This window comes from Setaria italica, chromosome V, assembly GCF_000263155.2.
Source record: "Setaria italica strain Yugu1 chromosome V, Setaria_italica_v2.0, whole genome shotgun sequence".
Taxonomy (NCBI): domain Eukaryota; kingdom Viridiplantae; phylum Streptophyta; class Magnoliopsida; order Poales; family Poaceae; genus Setaria; species Setaria italica.
In genome coordinates, this window is record NC_028454.1 from 44,110,979 (window position 1) to 44,132,687 (window position 21,709).

Below are 21,709 nucleotides of genomic sequence, written 5' to 3' on the forward strand. Positions count from 1 at the left end.
CATCACGCTTCGTAGATGGGCAAGTCCAAATGGAACAACTTACGAATCCTCGTTTCTTGCAGTAGTCCAGATAACCAATCTACGATAAACATTATAATGATCAAACTCAAGAAACATAATCTCATTGCAGGCAGACAAATATATGTTTGGTGATTTGCAATTCTCATACCAAAATTTCATGATAGACAAAAGTACGGAGAGCCTCCCCACTTGCAGATTTGATTTCAGGCCTGAAGTACTTGACAGAGTCGATATATGCAAGATAAACATGCCTTTGATTTGGTGATGGGCAATCTGAACCGTACTCTTGTACATACATGGCGAACAGGCAAACATCCACACCTTCAATCTTTTGAAACAAGAGAATTGCCTATAGAAAAGACATAGGTCAGTTAAGATAGATATAATTATCCACTAAACTCCTAAAAAAGTTATTGACCAAGTAACCAACCATCCTGTACCTTTGATTTGTATGGAAATTCTCCAGGATACTTTTCTTGTTTAAAAAAATCATGAAAACGAGGTTGAACTTGCAGTACTCTGTCAGCTGAAGATACTACTCTAACTGCAAGACCTTCAACTCGTGGTACCTAAAAGCACCAAGGACAAAAGTCAAATAAACCTTACGCGGAGCTGACATCAGTTTGCTATGCAATTCCTAGAGACTAAAGCAAATTAAATACAGCCAACATCAATGGTCTGATAATTCTAAGAAAGCATGTGGAGTCAAGATGTGAATAAGCATCAATGATCATCTTCCTAAAAAAAGCATCAATGATCACAATCTTCTCCAAAGTTCTAAACTTCCTAAGTTATGGACAGAATAGTTCTACGACCTGGATAGCTACATCAAAATAAAGGGTAAAAAAATTGATTGTGTCAACTATTATGTGTGCTGACCATCCTTTCATGGTGCCCAATGAAATGTAAACACAGCACAATCTAAAAAATACATTAATACTGATAGTCAAAAAGGAAAAGAAAATATGAAAAGAAGCCTATTTGTTATATATTACAAAATAAATACAGTTATCACGCATCATCAAGACCAATTAAATGTGCATTGCCAACAACGACAAAGGACAGCATTTCAAGTGCAGACAAATTTCCAGTGCTGAATTACTGAAGTACATTGAAAATTATAGTAAAAGGACTAACACTTGTATCTGATCCTAACAAGGATAAGAAAGACCCCGTAGAACACACATATACAGAAAATTGAAATAAGATTACGGGTTCAATATAACTAGAAGTAAAATCCTTAAGTATAAACTCAATAGTAGCAGGTATGAATGAGCCTTAGTTTCTTATGTCATTCGAAGTTTCAGATATTTACCTCTTCAGCACCTTTTGCTGAGGCGTTTGCCCTCTGTTGCCTGTCCTGCTCAAGCCTCTCAGAAAGCCTCTGCTCAATATGATCACTTAGTTTAGTTCTTGGTAACTCCCGTGCTCCAAGAACAGTGGATGACTCCAGTGCATGAATGTCTCCACTATCTTTTTCTTTCAAAAAACATTTTGCACAAGTATATTCAGCCTTCGCCCCTTCACACTTTCTGTTAAAAAGAGCACAGATTTCATGCTGCCAAGCTTTGCATTTGTCACACTGGACCCACTGAAATGGCACAGTCAGCAAAAGATGAGTATTTAATGAGTGCATAAGGATAGCTCAAGAGATGAAAAGAACATTACCCATTCAGCCTCAGCATCTGTTTCAGCATAATTGAATCTCTTCACATATTTAGCTCTGGAACTGCTTAGATGGTGGCATTTGCTACAAATAGAAGTTTTATCCTTTCCATTTTCAACTTCAGCATAATAGCACCCTGTAGAATTTATTATTTTGAAACAGAGAGCACAAAATCGCGGAGGTGGTTCAAAAAGAAGCCTCTCCATCCCACAGAAACTGCATGTATTCTGATCAGGCAAGCCTTCGATTAATTGGATTTCTTGAGATATCACCTTGCTCTAAAAAAAGAAAGGAAAATCATGAGGGATGTGAACTATGGCCCTAAATAAATAGTTAAAATCCTGAATGATAGAATTGATCCAATCTGAATGAAACAAAACCTTAACCATCACATGCAAGATTCTTGTTTGATCATGTAGCATCAACATACTGTGTCCCCAAGCAATCAGATAGTTATATCATAATGTGCAAGGTAATATATAACTATCCGATTTGCTTGGCAACATAGTATGTTTGATGCTACAGGATTAAAAAAGAATCAAGTCTACTCAGAGTTACAGAAAACACAGGAGGTCCATATATTCACTCACCAGACAAGTATGCTGGTTTATTAGACTACTCAAGTGATCTCTAAGCTCCTCAGCAGTTAATGCGTAAAGTATAGAAGCCCCTCTTTTTCTCCTGGAACTTATATTGACCTGATTCGCTGTCTGATCCAATGCAACAGTCTTAGAGTCTTTCATCTCAATGTCACCCTTTACACAGTGCAATTCTTCTTCTGCAACAACATCCATGTTATGTACATCTTCACTACCCTGTTCTAGCGTATTATTGGTGTCAGCATTAATGTCACCTGACGAACTGCAAGGTGACTTTGTAGGTAATTCCGTGATTTCTGATTGTACTGTTTCACCATATGCATGATTCTCATTCACAACAGGCTTTTGCTCTTTTGGACTCTCTGCTTGATTGACATTGACAAGACTGGGAACATCAGCTTTCAGGCGTTTTGCTGGACGCTTGCCATAAGATTCATCTGAAACAGTTGAAGATGGCTTTGACACTGTGCTATTTGATGTCTGCTCAGATCTCCCAACTCTTTCTCTCTCAGGGTCACAAGGATCACAATCTGTCATGAAGCAGCACTGGTACTGGGCCCTGGGTGTGCTTAAACTTGAGTATTTCTCCCTGCACAAATCTTCACAGTCTGACACACGACAATATTTCCCTTCCACTTCCATGCATCTGTCAAGATGACATTCTCCTTTGAGATACAATTCATGCCTTTCAGTTGTCCTATTTGATTGAATTGACAGCTCTACTGGCTGGCTCCATGCACCATCTAACTCTCTCTCATATTCTCTATGTTGTTGAAATGATTGTCCTTCACCAGTGGAATATACATCAGAACCTGCAGAAAGTTTTTGTCCAGATGCTTTAGAGACAGAGTCCATCGACGATCTTATCATTGCACTGGGACTTGTGGTTGGATCACACACGGCTGATAAAGGACTGGAACTCCCAGACATGGATGATATTGGACTATCAACAGGATGAGCATCACCTGGCGAAATTTGCCCATATCATTTATGATGTGATGACCAAACCAAATATGGGAAGCGCAAATGGTTACAATCAAATCAAATATGTAAAACAACGGACGCAAATAATTTACCTGGAAAATGGTCCTTTACATGGCCATTTGGCAATCCATCACTGGCGGTCCCACCAAGGCCTGAACTACATTTTGGAGGCACTGATACACATGGAGAAACTATGGTGGTCCTAAAGCTTTCGGGCCTCACTGTAAGAGGAAAATTAGCAGCTACCACATTGTAATTATGTGGTAAATATCCTGCAAAAATATAACCAATAAATAATCATAGATTTAAAGGCATGTTGTGAGATAAAAGTAAAACTCATCATCCTAACTTACTCTGAGAAGTGAACATAGTATGTGTAGGCACGTCTCTTGCACGTGCAGGCAAGTTAGTAAAACCAGGGGCAACTACATCATGATAGACACTAGAGTCCGTCATCTGTATCCCAGGCAGCTGATGTAAATTCTTTGTCGATGCAGCTGCTGAAGATACCCAAGAATCTCTGTGGTTTCTATACGATACAGAACTGAGCAAAGCATCCACCCTAGCTTCTAGAGTGTCGAGATCCATGTAACGGACCTGATATAGAAAAGGGCTAGGTGTTGGCATGACATTATAAACTAAAAAGATATTTAGTTATGCAGTTACAACAAAAACTTAATTGGGCATATATATAATTATACAGGTGCAACAGTGACATGAAATATGCAACTGAAGCAAAAAAAAAAGGACAAAGTACAAGAATAGCTAATTTTATTATCAGTTAGCCTCAGTCAAACATGTAGCCATTTCATATGGTGATGTAATAGAAGAGCAAGGATCGGACCTAAATTTTTAGCATGCTATATAATGTACTGTAGTTCCATGGCGGCACTAACCTTTGGAGCACTTCTGTAGAGTAATTCGTCAATGTTTCTTGAAATTTTCAGAAGGTAATCTGGGCTGAATTTAGCAAATAGTTCCCTCTTTCCCAAGCAACTTGCACTGGATAGAAGAAAAGAAGCATCAGAAAATACTGTTGTTAAAAAAATATGCTGGCAAAAGGAAAGGAACGGGGCAAATGAGCCCAATATCTCTTTTCGAGACATTCTCTAGAATTCCTGAAGAAATTTTATCTACTGAATTATGCAGGAAAAGGTTTACACCAAAATAGATAAAAATGAACCAAAGCATCTCTGTTCAACCAACTTCTAGTACTATTACTTGAAAAAAAATTTAACCTACTGAACTATGCAGGAAAAAAAGATGTACACCAAAATAGATAAAAATGAACCAAATCATCTCTGTTTCAACAACCCAATAGTACTGAGAGTTAACTCACAAAATTGTTTATATGTACTAGGAATCAAGTAAAATTGCACAAGAACCAAGTAAATGTGCAGCTAGATACAAATAAATACATCTCACATCACAAATACAGTGTAACAGTAATCTAACAAGTATAAGATTGACCATGCTGTATCAGTAAAATACAAACAAAATAAAAAATTCATCAGCCTTGTAACAGTTCAAAATGAAAGCATAATAGACGAGTATATGATGCAGGCTACCTAGGTGAACCATGTACAATACCAGAAACAGTATCAGTTGCTGCTATCAGATACTTGCATACAAAATTCCACTGGAAATTGACAGCTCATAATGCTTTTTTCCCCTGAATTTTCTGCCCACAGGAGAAAATACACCAGCCAATCGCTTGGAGCTACTCAAAGAATAGATGATTCTGAAGTACCAAATTTCAAACGTATGGCCAACATACTTTAGATGTCAATATATGAACAAATTGCATTTATGTTCACAGAAGTACAGAACCACGGAACAATGTATGCTCACATAGACAAAATATGATTGCTTGTTCACAACTGTATAGTGTTCGGGGAAAAAATATGAACATATATCTACCAAGCATGATTATGACTTATGAGCATTCCAAGAATCAAATGCATTGAAGCAGATGTGTCAATTCCTAGAATGTACCAGTATTGACATTATTGCTTGTTCACAACAAGCGCCCATATTAACAGCATCTAGTCATTTACAAGTCAAAACTTACATTTTTTTTTTGTGGTTTCCAAACTATGGATGTTGGTGGTTTCCAAACTTACATTTTTTGAATGACAATGCTGCGAATCGGAGAGGTAGACTGATCCATGTTATCCGGCTGAAGCATATCAAAATCGCTCGGTGACATCTGTTGCCGAATAGAAAAGCTGCTCGGTGCATTGGAGGCCATAACTTTCCCTTGCAGGGTTTGAGTCATTATGCTGGTAGAATTCACCTGAAATGCAGAAATTCATCATTTCATTAAGAGATCAATCAGCAGCTGCTAGCACCCACATAGTGATGACAAGAGACAGATCACTAACGCAAAGCAAAGCAGCAGACGATAAGCCATAATAGAAACAGAATATACAGTCATTGGTCTGAAGCAAATTGCCTAAAACAGGTAAACATCACACATAAGAACACAAGGAGCATGCTCTGAGCATATACTACGGCCCGCATCGACTCTCCTATGCCACAGGTGCTATACATTGCAACCAATTGTTGGCCAACCAGGAAGCCACAGCAAGCTTTACTGCACAATTACTAAAGAGACAACATAAGGATTTCAGAATGCATCTATAACTCCCAATTCAACAACTATCAGTATCATTTTTTATTTTGTATTTTTCTGACCATCAAACGATATTAGCAATTATAAAATACTCTAAAACAACACTACAAGATCGGGCAAACCAAACAGGGCAAGGGCATGAGGCATCCATCGTGAGCCGATTCCCAACGAAAATAAACAAGAACCCAAGAAAACCCAACTAGGGGAGCCATACGGTGCCCGGACTTCTGTGGTGAGAGGTGCCACCGTGCCAGATCGGATCGGAACAAGCTTGACATGCCGGGCAGGGATCAGGAGCAAAGGCATTACCTAGTTCTCCCATGATGGAGATACAGCAGGCAGGTCCTGGCGCTCTGGCCTCTCCATCAGCGGTGTAGATGGGTACAAGACGGTCAGAGTCAGACAAGGGGAAGAGGAGAGAGAGAGAGAGCGGAAATAAGTCAAGGCAGTGGGGTCCACTCAGCGGCCGGACTGACGGACTCAAGGCCAATACCCGACCTGGAGCTCGAGTAGTTGAGGGAGGTTTTTGGCTTGTTTGGGATCGCGTTTTTTATAGTAATGAGTAATTAACTTGTTTGGGAGGTTTTGAACATGTTTGCGACGTGTTTTTGGCGGGTGCGAACAGTGGACAGGATGGGGCGGATTATTTTCTTTTTTTCCTAGAGTTGTGTGCGGATAATATGTGGCCGGGCAGAGGAGGTGGCCAAGATGGAGAGCCGTCAGCCATGTAGCGGCAGGACACGGGCCTGTGCATTGCACAGCTGTGATCTGAGAGAGGGGGTTGATCGGATGCTCAAATTCATGTGCTTTCAGCTTCGATGGGCTGGGTGGGTCGAGTAGTCGGATGGGCTGATGGCCTGGATTTGGGCCTGGTAATCGATTAGCTTTTGGCACACCATTATGTCAGCATTTTGTGCAGGCATTACCTAACAACTGGCCAATTTTCTATTGATTCATCAGTCATTTTTTTGTCCAATTAAAATAACACATGTCACAAGGAATAAGATTAAAATGGACAATTCTGAAGTTTACCATACTGAACAGCACTAGGAATAAGATATACCAAATCAATGATGGCACAACTTACATAAATAGCCAAGGCAAAATGGACAATTCTGAGCACAAGGAATGACATATACCAAATCAATGATGGCACAACTTACATAAATAGCCCAGGCAAGATAGTTCGCAAACTTTTTTGTTCAATAGTAACAATGACATAAATTTAAACCTTAAGAGGCATCTTTTTTTATTTTATAACTATTACCTTATATCACTTCCTCTAAAGAGTATTTACTCATATATCTTGTTGCTGGCAGGAATCTGCTGGCCATCCTTCTTACGATCTTCAGTTCCAAATGAACGAACTGTAACAAAAGGTGGCCTGTTAATACAATCAGAGTAGACCCAAAGGAAAAGAACAAAGAAAACTTTTCTGAGCTAAAAGAACTATACAAGTTAGCTCCAGGTAACTTGTTTTAATCAAAGCTCCAGGGAAAAATTATGAATACGAAAGCCAATAAGCCTCCCATACAAGAGAAACTCTTGGTGTCTTCAAGGACAAACAAAACAAATGTAAGTTGCTTGCTGTACACTTTTTTGAAATGTCTAGTCTCAAGACAGACATCATGCTTAAAACCTAACTGGGTTCAGGCAGCCATCTAGGCAGGCTAGACAACAACATTGTATAAATTGAAAAGGTTTTGAAGGATATTACTCAAATATGCTGGCATTAGATAAGGATATTACTCAAATTAAAAAAGGATCAGATAGATAAGTACTAAATAAATATAGGATCCAAACCTAGTAGCTGTCCAAATGCTATTAAAGTTTATTATTTCCTCCAGAAAAGAATTAAGGTACACTGCATGCGACTTTGTAGTTCTCATGGATTTGACTATATTAAGACTGGTAGAAAATACACCTATCTCTACATATAATAGGTCCGGAAGACAGACCCATGCCTAGAAGACAGCTTTTGCCCGCTGGTCACTAGGAAAAGAAGCAATTAAAACTGGTAGAAAATACACCTATCTCAACATACAATAGATCTGGAAGACAGACCCATGCCTAGAAGACAGCCTTTGCTCACTTGTCACTACCAAAAAGAAGCAAATCGATTGACAGCTTGGCCACAGATGTGTGCGAGAAAACATGCAATCCTACCGTCTCTTGGAAATACAACAAATAAGCACACAAGGCACATGGCATTAAGTAGAAGCAAAAATCTCAAACAAGGGATATAGTTTGGATCTGAAGTATGTGGGCCTAAAAGTAAAACATCTGCCTTTTTTGTCAACACTTAAGTGCACGGCAACTAAACGTAGTGGGACCCTGGAACACGTTCCGTTCTCGCTTTTGGTGTAATAGACATCCCAAAGGTGGCAGAGGTTCCTAGCCCTTTCAGCTTACAGTTTTAGGCACAAAGGAGTTTGAAGAAAAGGTGTGTACTGCCAATGAAACTCCAGCAAGTGGAGCAGGATTATTCTGAATGGGCAAAACCAAGAGGGCTTTCCATATAACCAACTAATGTGCAAGCCTAGCTCGGAAAGTCGTTAGGACATGCATAACCTGCACAACTTACTGCAATTTTCACTGTATTAAAGCATGTGCCTAGCTTATCGTGCTATTATATTGTGCAAGCTAACAAGATGTCAACAACTCAAAAACATGTACTAGAAGCTCCAGCCAACCACGATCTTTGCAAGTTCGCATAATTTGCGCAAGCGCAACATTCAGTACACATTTTAGCATTAAGTATCCATACGCCGCCTAGTTTACGAAATAATTAAAAATTGCAAGTGGGTGAAAAGACTGAAAACCTAACAGAAATCGTGAAAAGGAAAATTCCAAAACCTAACCCGAACGAAAAACGGGAGTGAATCCATAACCCTGACGCATCGTCCCAGGCCTCTCCGGCTGCCCCAACAGAGTACCCCGAGCCATCTAGGAAGAGAATAGAGGGAGGGCGAGGGACGCAGGCATCCTACCGTTTCTGAGCCCGATGCTGGAGCTGGGTTCCACGGTGTTGATGGTGTAGAGGGTGCCCTCTTACCGGATCTCGCTCATGGACGTGAGGCTTATCACTCTCCCGGTGTACGGACTCCGGCGCGCCGCCGACCGCGCCTAGGGTTTCGATCCCCTGCTTCCTCTTCGCTGGTTTTTTTCCCCTCTCGTCCTAACTATTTTCCGTTCTTTTCAGAAAAGCCCTTCTCTATCGCTCCTCCGCGTCGTCTCCCCCCGGAAATCTTTACGCCGTACGCCCCTCTCCCTCCTCCGGCCCAAAACTTTGAAATCCTACATGTAACCCATGTAACCTTTTTTCTTAGAGGATGTTAGCCCGTGTAACTCATAATAGATAGATGGAAAGCACCACGCGAGGCCCATCTTCCGCACCAGCGCTGCGGCCCAGAACGGTTCTAAGGCGGGAATCATGTCCATAATATTGGAAATTGATGCTATTTATAGTAGATAAATGACTAGGATGGGATGGAGAAAAAAACAATTAGATGGATGTGAATGAACATGAACTTTCTCCCTTCATCCTCATTTTAAATTTTCTAGGTTTATAGGTGTTTGTATACATCTAGACATACACTATATTTAGATGCATACAAATACTTATAAACTAAAAAATCCAAAACGACCTCTAATTTGAGACGGAGGGAGTAGATGATAAACATGAGGTGGGGAACAAGCCAGCTACCACGGAAGAAGCGGGGAGTAGCAGTGTGATAATTTTTGGGATGACTAGCTATATCAATAACGGAGCAAAAGTATCGACATTTTGAATGTAGTAGGGGGTGTTTTGGATGCAAGGTGCTAAACTTTAATAGTGTCACATCGGATGTTCGGATGCTAATTAGGAGGATTAAACATGAGCTAATTGTAAAACTAATTGCATAACCCTATGCTAATTCGCGAGACGAACCTATTAAGCCTAATTAATCCATCATTAGCAAATGGTTACTGTAGCACCACATTGTGAAATCATGGACTAATTAGGCTTAACAGATTCGTCTCGCGAATTATACTCCATTTGTGCAATTAATTTTGTAATTAGCCTATGTTTAATACTCTTAATTAGCATCCAAACATACGATGTGACAGGTGTTAAACTTTAATAGGGGTATCCAAACAGGACCTTAGTCTACCATTTTAGATATACTACTTCAAAATTTTAGTTATACCGTTTCAATATCAGCTTATAGAATGTTGAACTAGATTATAAGAAATGTAAATCTAGTGTTTCATGTGTTGAATCTACTATGTTGCTCCTATTGTTTTATTAGACCGTTTACTGTCATCCAAAGCTTGTTGGGCCATAATTAGCCTTAAAAGCTATATACCTTCTAGAAATATATGTAGGGAGCCAATGTGCCTTTTCGTTTCGAGGTTTCTTAAAATTCTTTAAGAAATGGCGAATATGAATATCCACGTTGCATCGGTTGCAACCACCATGGTTTTTATATGCACGTAGCGAGACAAACACACAGGGGGAAAAAAGTGTGACACATTCGCACACACTGGAGTTTTGTGGGTAGCAAAAGGATCACCGTCACCGGCGGGCACGACGTGACGCGTCCCACCCGGAAAGCGCAAATTATTGGTCCTCGCCGTTTCTTCCAATTTCCCCATGCACCATGATTGATTCCCGCGAAAGAAGAAAAGAAAAAAGTAGGATATCCACTGCCGCCGACGTCCCGTCAGCGTCTCCTGCAGGCTGCAGCGCCCCTGAAATTCCGTGAACCCAACGCATGGCCGCAATGGGGCATGGCCGGCTCACCGGCGACCTGACGCGGGAGAGGCAAACATCCCCTGCCCCCGCTCCAGGCAGCGCGGTCACCCCTTGACCACCGCGCACGTGGTTCGCGCGGCCGCAGAACCACAGCTTTGTGCGGTAGCGGCCTGGCTGGGCAGTGGGCACTCGTCCTTCGCGGCTCACCGCACACGCGTCTCGCCTCTGGGTCCAGGCCCGCAGGCCGCAGCGCGCCAGCGCTCGGAGCCTGTACGGCTCGTGGGAACACGGTGGCGCCGCCGATCCCGACGCGGCTGGCCGCTGCGGCGCTGCCGGTCGCCCGGGCCAGCGGATGCGTTACCTCCGTGCGGTACGGTCCCTGCGAAAATGCTCCGTATTTTTTTTTTTTGGCAGTGGCAAGGCACGGTGCGCCCCTGGTGAACTTGGAATGTAGAGGGCACAGAGTACATGACGAAGCCCTGTAGGCAGGCACATTGTCTGAAGAAAAAAAGGAAGAGAATCTAGTGGGCACTAAAGTAAAGGCGAAGGGCGAAGATCGCAGGCAAAACAGCAATCCAGTACTGTCAGTCTGTTATCAGATAGCGAGCACTCGTCACCAGCACGCATTGGCCGAACCTAAACATAGATCTAGATCTTTTGCCAAATGAACAGCATGGTGTACAGGTATCCATGTCTCAAATTATCCATCCGCATGCATCTGATGAGCTTCTCCAGTATGTTCTCACAATATTGTGGCTCCATTATGTTCTGATGAGCTTCTCCAGTATGCATCTGATGATCTTTCCCTCCCTACATGTACTCTGCTGTTAATTTTAATGCATTGCCTTTGTCAAAAAAACATAGATCTAGGGCGTGTTCGCTTCAGCTTATTCAACCGGCTTATCAGTCACCAAACAGTGTTTTCCTCTCACAATAAATCAGTCGTTTCAGCTTTTCAGCCGGCTTATAAGCTGAAGCGAACAGGCCTAGATAAACAAGTCACGCATTTGGTGTTCTTGAAAAAAAAACATCACTTCCTCAATTAAAAAAAAGATCACGCATTTGGTTAGACTAAAATACGGGAGCATCGCTCTCGTGTGGGCCTGCCTCCATGTCTGATAACTCCCAAGGATGTGTTGCGAGAGTTGAGACTCTGAGAAGCACATGCACGAGCAGCGTAGCCGTAGACCATTTCCAATTCTCGCCGAGTTGCCGCTGGAATGCTTGCTGGATATCCTACTAGCGTTCGTGCCGGAGCCGGCCCTACTGTCTGTCTGACTCGCAGTCACCAGCGAAGGCACGGCATCCTGTGACGCATCAGCTTTACGGTGCCCGGTCGTCTGCCATTATAATCCTGCGAGTCCTCTTGTTCTGCAGCCCATGCCCAGTCACCATTGCGCTCGCTCGCACCAGTCCCAGTCTCACTCTCAAGTTGCTTCACAGCGCCAGCCGCCAGTCATTCCATCGCTTGCAGAGCAAAAGAAACTCGTGGATAGGAGCTGCGCGCTGGGCTGAAATATCAAGAACGTTGGCTGAGCGAGGCTGGAAACAGGCGCATTCTCGGTCGTCGGTCGGCCCGAGGCAAATTAGCGGTCTGTTTTCTGAACCGTTATACGTCAGGATTTACGCGTGATCAACACCAAGAATCTCTGCTGTTTTTATGTGATTGATTGATAACAAAAGTTTTATTTGGAGCATTTTCATGTTGATTCCTGGTCTATTCACCTTCTGATGTTGCTGTTTTCTGAAATTCTGTTCGCCACCGTCAGAGCCATCTCGATTTGCACCTGTGGAAGTATCTCAGCTGAGCCGCTGAAAACCATGGAGGTGGAGGCCGTGGAATCGAACGCCTTGCGCGGCGCCGCCGATCGCCGGACGTCCAAGAGGGATCGCCGGGTTTTCTGGGCCTGCATCTTCATCCTCGGTAACATACGTGAACCTGTTTTCTTTCCCTGGCATCTGTTTAAATACATACAAATATATATGGTTTCATCTCAACCTTGTGCTGTTAATAATTAATAATCTGTGCGTGGGGTGTGGTTGGTCACCAGCGAACAACTGCTTCCAGTACACGGCCTACTTCGCCGTGTCGACGAACCTGGTGAACTACCTCAAGGACCGGTTGCACGTGGGCAGCAAGGCCGCCGCCAACGGCGTCACCAACTGGCTGGGCACGAGTTCCATCACGCCGCTCGTCGCCGCATTCCTCGCCGACGCCTTCCTCGGCAGGTACTGGACCATCGCGCTCTTCCTCGTCATCTCCGTCGTGGCCTACGCGGTGCTCGCGGCTAGCGCGGCGGCGGCGCTGGAGAGCGCAGCGTTCTACGCGGGCCTGTACCTGCTGGCGCTCGGCGGCGCGCTGCAGCCGGTGCTCACGTCGTTCGGGGCGGGCCAGTTCGACGAGGCCGACGAGGCGGAGCGCCGCCGGCAGAGCTCCTTCTTCAACTGGTTCTACATGTCCATCAACGTGGGATCGCTCGTCGGCGGCACCGTGCTCGTGTGGGTGCAGTCCAGCGTCAGCTGGGGGCTCGGCTACGGCATCCCGGCGCTGCTCAGCGTGGTGTCCGTCGCGGTGTTCCTCGCCGGCACCACCACGTACCAGAGCCACCAGCCGCCGGGCGGCAGCCCGATCTCAAGGGTCGCGCAGGTGGTCGTCGCCGCGGTCAGGAAGTGCCGCGTGGAGGCGCCGGACGACGCGGCGGAGCTGCACGAGTACGAGGCCGACGACGGCATGTCCGCGATACAGGGGAGCCGCCGGCTCGCGCACACCGACCAGTTCAGGTCAGTTGTCGTTGCACGTAGTACATGCAAATTGCATGTAGGGAATATTATCAGCCGTAATTTCTCTTTGTATTCGTACATATATACGAGCGTTATTTTTCCAACTATAAAATAATCTTTGGCGAGAAACCATGAACACATTTATTCTTTGATTCTTTTTTTTTCAAACACATGTACAAGCACAAAAAGGCTCGCATGTGCGCATGCACATGCACCCTACCTTATGAACGTTCTTTTAGAACTATCCTTACGAGATTAAACGAACATATATTGAGATTAAGAAAACTCTCATAGGTGGCTTGGTGTTGATGGGTGTGTCATCTACCACCTAAAGATCTGGTTAAACTCGAAATCTTTACGTGCCATTATTAGTGACGGTGGAAGGTCCCACATGTCATATACATAGCATGGCATATGAGGGATTGCAAATTTTCTTGGTGGCATATAAGGAAATTCCCTTTTCATTAATGAATACACGCGGGGGCATGAACCCTAGAGATCCATGATGAATAAAGGGTTACAACCATCTCTATATATTAGCCAATGTCATTGTTGAAGAATCTAACCGTACGTGAACAAATCTGAATGGATATCCAGCTACTTTGTTTTCTCCTCCATGTCCCATGTGGTGAAAAGAAAGAGAGCATCTATGGCAAGTTGGCAACATCAGACGTTTCAGGATGGAGTTTCTAATTAATATTCGATTTTTGACCAATCCAATTTCGAGATAAAGAAAGGTTTCGTAGATTTGGAACACTATAAAAAATGGCTTTTAACTCCTGTGTGAAGTAATTGTAATTCTAAAATGAAGTAACCCAACAATTATAAAAAAAAAATCAAGTGTTAAGATTAGGATTTTCGATGACTCTACATGAATTTTGAAAATACTTTTTTTTAAGTCATCGAAAATGTTCAGTACACTCTGGTGAAATTAGTTTAGTAATAATTATATAAATCAGAAAACTTAAAATCCTTAGAAGTCGAGCCAGGCCATTGGTCACTTACCTTAGTCTAAAGCATAGGTAGTAGTTCTTTTTTTATTTGCGTCCACTCGTGTACCTTAGTCATCAAAAGATTGACATGATAAGCTACTTGAAGCGGACCTAACGTGACACCGTGCTCTGTGACATCGGCCACAGTTTCGCGCTAGTCGGGTGCATCATTTTGGATCAATTTTTCTGACAGTTAAAAGATGCTCCTCAGTTTCCCTTTTTGAAAAAAAAAAGATGCTCCTCTAGCTAGGCGCCAACTTGTGTTGTGCCGGCCACCATGTTCCGATCGACGGGCTTCCTGTTGACGTGACGGGGACGTACGTGCACGGTCAGTCGGTCGCGGTGCAGCTCGATCGCTCAAATTCATACTACCAAATTGTTTATTGCTTTGCACCGCGGCAGATTTGTCGTGTGCATGCCAACAAAATGGTGCAGTGCACGCATGATATCGTCTCCATTTCGCTTTCTCGCCCATGCCTTTTTCCTTTTTGCAGTGCTCTGTGTAGCAGTAGCAGTAGCACTCATCATTATCAGACCGATGGAGAGCACGCCAGACTACTACAGGAATTAGAGTTTGTGCATTATTGGACACTAGCTGTCGTGGCATCTTTTACCGAAACAAAGAGTCACTCGATCAAATGACGTGGGCTAATGATCTGTCGTGATCATTCATGTAAATTCATGAACTCCCTGCAGGTTCCTGGACAAGGCGGCGGTGGAGACGGCGGGCGACAAGGCGCGTCCGAGCCCGTGGCGGCTATGCACGGTGACGCAGGTGGAGGAGCTCAAGTGCGTGCTCCGCCTCCTCCCCGTGTGGGCGAGCGGCATCATCTTCGCGGCGGCGTACACGCAGATGACCACCACCTTCATCCTCCAGGGTGACACGCTGGACCCCTACGTCGGCGGCTTCCGCGTCCCCGCCGCCGTGCTCTCCGTCTTCGACACCCTCAGCGTCATGCTCTGGGTTCCCCTCTACGACCGCGTCGTCGTCCCGCTCGCCCGCCGCGCCACGGGCCACGACCGCGGGTTCACGCAGCTGGCGCGCATGGGCGTCGGCCTCGTCGTGCTCACCGCCGCCATGCTCGCCGCCGGGACGCTCGAGGTCGAGCGCCGCCGCGTCATCGCGCGCCACGGCATGTACGACACCAACACGGGCGCCGACGGGGCGTACCTGCCCATGTCCATCTTCTGGCAGGTGCCGCAGTACGTGGTGGTGGGCGCGTCGGAGGTGTTCACCTTCATCGGCCAGATGGAGTTCTTCTACGACCAGGCGCCCGACGCGATGCGGAGCCTCTGCTCGGGCCTCTCCATGACGTCGTTCGCGCTGGGGAACTACGTGAGCTCGGCGCTCGTCACCGTGGTGGCGCGCGCCACGGCGAGGGGAGGGAGGGACGGCTGGATCCCCGACGACATCAACCGGGCGCACCTCGACAACTTCTTCTGGCTCCTCGCCATGCTCTGCATCGGCAACTTCGGCGTCTACCTGCTCATCGCGCGGTGGTACACCTACAAGAAGACGGTGGATTAGCTTAGGATTAACGATCACCACCTAATCGCCTGTTACGTTCCTATCAATTGGCCTCCAATGGTGTCATTGAAACATCGATCTCACACTGGAAATGGTGACGGAACTTACGGGCCGGGGGAAAACAGAAAAACGCCATTGTAGCATAATATGACTGGGCTTGGCCCAGGCGAATAAAGCCTCACTGATTGAGCCCATATTTTGTACAGCAGGCCTGCCTGATGCGTTTATGGTTCGTTTCGTTACTATGTGGGCTGTAGCTGTCCTAAATTGGTTGGGCTGACGGAAGCCTGTACAAAATAGTCATCGCTGGCCCAGCCCACGAGTCAATCCAAACGTCGTAACCGAAACCGTTCCATCTAGAAACAATCACGTCCTGCAGTCTTCTTGTCGTCGCGGCGCCGTTGGCTTCGGCTCCTACGTCCCGTCTCGATATAACCAGGAGAGAAGAGAGGAGAGCAAACAGTATGGAGGGCAATGGAGACGATGGGATAGAGAAGAGGAAGGGGGATCAGCTGGCGGCTACCCCCGCCGCCGGGAACGAGACGAAGGGGGTGTTTGGGAGGAGTGGGCTAAACTTTAGCCCTGTCACATCAGATGTTCGGATACTAATTAGGAGAACTAAACATAAGCTAATTACAAAACTAATTGCAGAACCCCTAGGCTAAATCGCGAGACGAATCTATTAAGCCTAATTAATCCATCATTAGTGAATGGTTACTGTAGCACCACATTGTCAAATCATGGCCTAATTAGGCTTAATAGATTCGTCTCGCGATTTAGCCTAGGGGTTGTGTAATTAGTTTTATAATTAATCTAGATTTAATACTCCTAATTAGTGTCCAAACATTCAATAGGACGGGGGCTAAAATTTAACCCCCTCCTCCCAAACACCCCCGAACGTGACATCAGCCGCCGCCGCCTCCGGGCACGTGACGACCGCCACATCAGCCGCCTCCATGGCAATTGATGATGATGCCATGGCCCGGGTCTTGACTGAGCGTGATGCAGCCAACGCTAGCACCGGCGTCAATCTCCAGAGTGCCGCTGCTGCGCAGAATATGTAAGTCTACTTATTACAGCATGTATACAGTAAGGAGCAGCTTAGTTTTAAACTTTTAATATTATTTTTTTCGATTTCAGTTGATTGATATACAATTTATTGATATCTGGATGTAGCCGTGGGTCACTGGTGACCAGGATAGATGAATTATTATCAATCCAATAAGATTTTGCTACGCATTTTCAATGCAATCTGTGTTTTCTGAGTTAATAGGATTGAGCATGTTCCTGCTGCTCCAATGAATACCAATTTTAAATTGGGACCCCTTTTAAATTTGGTTGCCTTCTTGCTAGTATTACAAGAACTTCTGACTGTATTATGTTACGGTAATTGCATTTTTCACCTTAATCTTTGCCATGCAGCTGTACTCCATACTGTCAGCAATGTGTTCTTTTCGTAGAATAATTAGCTTGTGTCAAACTAACAGTTAAATGGTCATACTCTATGGACTTGGGGCTGACACACTTGTATGTTTCCAGTGTGGCTGCTGTCAATTGTTTGTTGTCGATCAGAATTGGGATGAGCTCTTATCTTGCTGAATTCTTGACCAAGGTTCAGGGTGAGAAGTTCTATCCCCACCCGGGTATTTTCTGCTCCCTTTACCAAGCACAGATCTCATATCTCATTGGGAAAGAGCAGTTTGCGGAGGCACGAGCAGTGTTCGATGACAAGGTTAAACCTCTTCTTGATCAAGACAAAGATGACATTTACAAACCATTTGACTTAGAAGCCCATGTGGAAATGTTGCAGAATCGTGTAGACAATTGGTGGGTCGTATTTTTTTATTATAATGTTTGTTCCTATCGCATGTTTGCCAATTGTTATATGAGGTTGAACACTGATGAAAGTTTAGAGTAATTTCATTTTAGGCTAATACTTTATAAAAGCTTGATTATTTATACTTGCAAAGCCAGTATTTTTAATATTCTTTTGAAGCTATTACTAAAAATTTTATATTCCTTTATACCCATAATAAAGATCTAGAATGCGGTTGGTAATTTTTTTAGATCTAAAGCTATTACTAAAAAAGATTTATATTCCTTTATACTCCTTGTGCTACTCTTTGCCTTCATAGGTCCCATGTATTAGTCTGGACGTGTCATGTGACCTGTAACTAAAAACTCTCGGGAGTCTCCTGGCACGGCTGTGTCCTTAGGTGTCTAGCTTGAATCAGGTTTAGCACTAGGGCCCGGACTTTTTCCCTCCTTTTACGTCCTTCCATTCATGTACTCGCAAACTCTTGTATTTCCATTATCAAATAATTGAAATGGGAGGATGCCTCAATTTAAAATGAAATATTCCTTTATGCTCCTGAAGATCTGGAGTGTGGGTTTAGGAATCTTTTTTGGATGCATGTTCTCAAGCTCCATGTTTTTTTTTCTTATACAGCTTGCCACCACGTGCTGATGAAACTGAAGATATGAATATCGTTATTTCTGATTACCTCATGCTTTATTTCCCGACTAGGTAATTATTTTTCAATCACCTGATACATTATGTTGATGATTACAAATTATTGATGCATGTGTTCTGCAAAAGCAAAATAAATCATGGCTTCTATATCTTAATCTATCTAAATTAGGGTTTTCTCTAATTATAAATATGAATTATTTACTAGGTCACTTCCACCCTTGCTTGTTTAAATTGAGAGTGATATTATCTATCTTTCTTAATAGATTTATATAAAGTAATTACTAAGTTGTTTTCAGTCCTGCAATTGATTATATTAGAATGATATTATCTGGCATGAATTATGTGGCTACATTTAATAAAGTCATTGCTTTATACAATTTGCAGAGCGAGGAGAATAGAACAAATTCAATTTCAGATTTTGTAATGACGTTCAATGATGAAAAAGGAAAACAACATCAATGTTTGGCATTGACCAAATTCAATTTCAGATCTTGTAATGACGTTCAATGATGAAAAAGGAAAACAACATCAATGTTTGGCATGTCAATGGGTCACGACTTTATATAAAGTAATTACTAAGTCGTTTTCAATCCTTTAAATTTTTATATTTAGAATGATATTATCTGGAATGACTTATGTGGCTAGATTTAATAAAGTCATTGTTTTATACAGTTTGCAGAGCGAGGTGAATAGAACAAATTCAATTTCAGATTTTGTAACGACTTTCAATGATGAAAAAGGAAAACGACATCGTTGTTTGGCATGTCAATGGGTCATGCCTGCTTCAGCCACTTCTCAGTCACTAGTCTATCACATCAAGCACTTAAAGCAAGTTAACCGTTGTCGTAGAGTAACAAAATGGATGCTTGAATATCTCAATGGTGAAAAAGAAATTTGTATACAGGATATGACTGCTTCATCAGGGACCCAGTCAAGAAAGAGGAAGGATCCATTGTCACCTCCATTAACTGTGTCAGATCTTGATCAACAATCTGTTATTATTCTAGAGGAACTTGTTTTTAAAATCTGGGTTGATCTTTGCGGAGCTAACATGAAAGCTTTGTTTGCTCTTAAGAAGTTCACCGCTGCAGCAAAAGCAAAAGAAATATTGATTCGCCAAGACGAGCTGATCACTGAGCTGAAGATATTTAGTTACATGGACGAACATGTTCCGCTGGGTTCTCCTCTGGCATTCATGAAGATAAAGACTCTCCTCGATTTGTCAGATGATCTTCTCCCATTGCTCAAGAACCTGTCAGATGTTTCTGAACTATTGTTAGATCAAGATAAGGAAGCTACTGAACTGAGGCGTTGCTTTATTGTTGCAGCTGCTGAACCACCTCCCTCCAACAGCACCTGTTGATGTGATCACTCCCAGCACTGATAGTTCCGAGAGATCTCCAGCAAACTACATCCCCTATAAGTTGTTAAACTAGTCCATATAAGTTGTTTTAGAAGAAGCCACGAAAATGTCGAGGCCGCTAATTTTGCAGAGTATCCGTAATTGGTCTTCTATATTTCATTTTTTCAGAAATCTATTCTAACTCTGTTTCACATAAAAAAAAAATCGAACTTTGTACTGGAAATGGCCATGGAACTGACGGGCCGGGGAAAAACAGAAAAGTGCCGTTTGTACCATATGACTGGGCTTGGCCCAGGCGAATAAAGCTTCACTAATTGAGAGCCCATGGTAACGAATACCTGTGAGGCAGACAGAGCTGCTTCACAAATCTCTGCCCACTATGGTCTGTTTGGGACGGCTCCCTACTACACGTTGGCCTAATATCTCTGGTAACATAAAGATCACAGTTTTTTTTTTGACAAATAAAGATCACAGTTTAATTCACCAAAAAAGGATCACAATTTGATGATTCAATAAAAAGGTCACAAATTTTTTTTTTGGTCAAGAGGAACGAATGCAAAAGTATCACAATTCATGATCGGCCATCATGGTTTAACTGCTTACACTGAGATTTTCCAATCGAGTTTGGATCCTATCCTGTACAGCAACAGGTTAATTCCATGCTTTGTTTCTGCAAAATGCTTGTTGCTCAAAGCGCGACACCTGCATCGCATCGTATCGAAGTTAACGTCGGTAGCGACGCCGCGGGTAACGCCGACATCGCACCGGGCGTCACTAGTGACGACCTCGTGCCTGTTTCTACTTCACTTATTAGTATACACATATCAATCGCAATCACACAGCATCGCGCGCCATAACACAATGCTCGGGGTTTTGATTATGTTATTCTGCCGCGAGAGCGACTTGCAGCGACGACGACGCGTGCGTTTGCTTCCTCAAAAGCTACACAAGTATACAATGATAGAAAAATAGATGCACATTTGCATCTTTACTATATGTGCAAATAAGGAACCCTAACGCCATTTTAACTAATTTCAATATGGTTAAGAGGCAAAAGGGAATTGAAGGCAGACAACTAGACGATGCGTGACAACAATTATATTCGTGTATGGCGTCGACAGTAGTTTAAGTAATAGCAACCTTGCAGCCAGTTTTGGACCAAAAATGCATGACAGCGAATATTATCCTACTACTAGGTTCGAACACGTCCCTTGCAGAAACTCCAATGTACGTACGAGCTCGATTTTTTTCCCCTTGTGACTGAATGGTAACTTAGTTTGCTACATATCTGTGGTCTTATCTTCGTGCAAAAAAATAAAATAAAATCTATGGTTACATGTTCTGCTTTGAGTTAAATTTTTCGTTATGGAAATGTGGGCAATTAAATATTTTTATAGTTTCAATTTATCGATGTAGTAGATGTTAATAATCTTCTATATAAATTTGGCCAAGCTTAGTTAGTTTGATTTATGACAACAAAAGTGCTTACATTTTAACAGTGGAGAATAATGGAAAAAAAAACATTCCTCTATGTGGATAGTGGAAGGTAGTAGCAACCAAGATCCTGACACGGATCCATAACTACATTTTGGTCTCTGATTTGGAAGATAGTGGCTTTGTCTTTAAAAATCTTCTCCGTTCTTGTTTGGAAACTTTAAATTAAAATCTTCTCGGTTCTTGTTTTGAAACTAGCTAAGTATATTATATTATGTGTAGTGGTGTACGCAGGCACTGATGTTTTTATTAAGGATTTCTTTTTCATATGATCGATCATATTACTGCAGTGATAAACCAAGTAATTACCACAAACTCATTTGAGTTAGGAGTATCAACCATATGTTCATTTAACACAAGAAGACCTCTTAGTATTGGATTAGTACCGTTAGCCATAGAGCCGAACGATTATGATCCTAGGCATCACATTCAAAC

At 43.2% G+C, this 21,709-nt stretch overlaps 2 protein-coding genes across 3 annotated transcripts; one reads left to right on the forward strand and one right to left on the reverse strand.

Annotated features, from left to right (window-relative positions):
- LOC101775983 (probable histone acetyltransferase HAC-like 3) lies at positions 1-9,127 on the reverse strand (the record flags this gene model as incomplete). Its single annotated transcript, XM_022826857.1, is given in 12 exon segments — positions 1-79; positions 170-370; positions 462-590; positions 1,337-1,612; positions 1,690-1,965; positions 2,278-3,251; positions 3,363-3,542; positions 3,624-3,867; positions 4,167-4,272; positions 5,394-5,566; positions 7,173-7,272; positions 8,896-9,127. Coding segments are annotated over 10 exon segments (2,620 nt in total), but the record flags the coding sequence as incomplete, so codon positions are not given.
- A 2,707-nt stretch (positions 9,128-11,834) lies between these two features.
- LOC101786748 (protein NRT1/ PTR FAMILY 8.1) lies at positions 11,835-16,138 on the forward strand. Of its 2 annotated transcripts, XM_004970899.3 has the most exons (4): positions 11,835-12,235; positions 12,413-12,567; positions 12,695-13,424; positions 15,113-16,138. In XM_004970899.3, exons 2-4 carry the CDS (start codon positions 12,465-12,467, stop codon positions 15,942-15,944), a joined length of 1,665 nt encoding a protein of 554 aa, XP_004970956.1. In that variant the 5' UTR covers positions 11,835-12,235; positions 12,413-12,464; the 3' UTR covers positions 15,945-16,138. The 2 variants fall into 2 exon arrangements, with proteins under 2 accessions (XP_004970956.1, XP_004970955.1); XM_004970898.2 differs by lacking the exon at positions 11,835-12,235 and having other exon boundaries at positions 12,242-12,567.
- The last annotated feature ends 5,571 nt before the right edge of the window (positions 16,139-21,709 follow it).

What these genes read in the sequence shown, in the direction of transcription:
- LOC101786748 (XM_004970898.2), top strand. Translation starts at nt 12,375, where the DNA reads ATGTTGCTGTTTTCTGAAATTCTGTTCGCCACCGTCAGAGCCATCTCG. An exon ending in GGCCTGCATCTTCATCCTCG is followed by an intron (nt 12,568 to 12,694) that starts GTAACATACGTG and finishes GTTGGTCACCAG; the next exon opens with CGAACAACTGCTTCCAGTAC. An exon ending in GCGCACACCGACCAGTTCAG is followed by an intron (nt 13,425 to 15,112) that starts GTCAGTTGTCGT and finishes AACTCCCTGCAG; the next exon opens with GTTCCTGGACAAGGCGGCGG.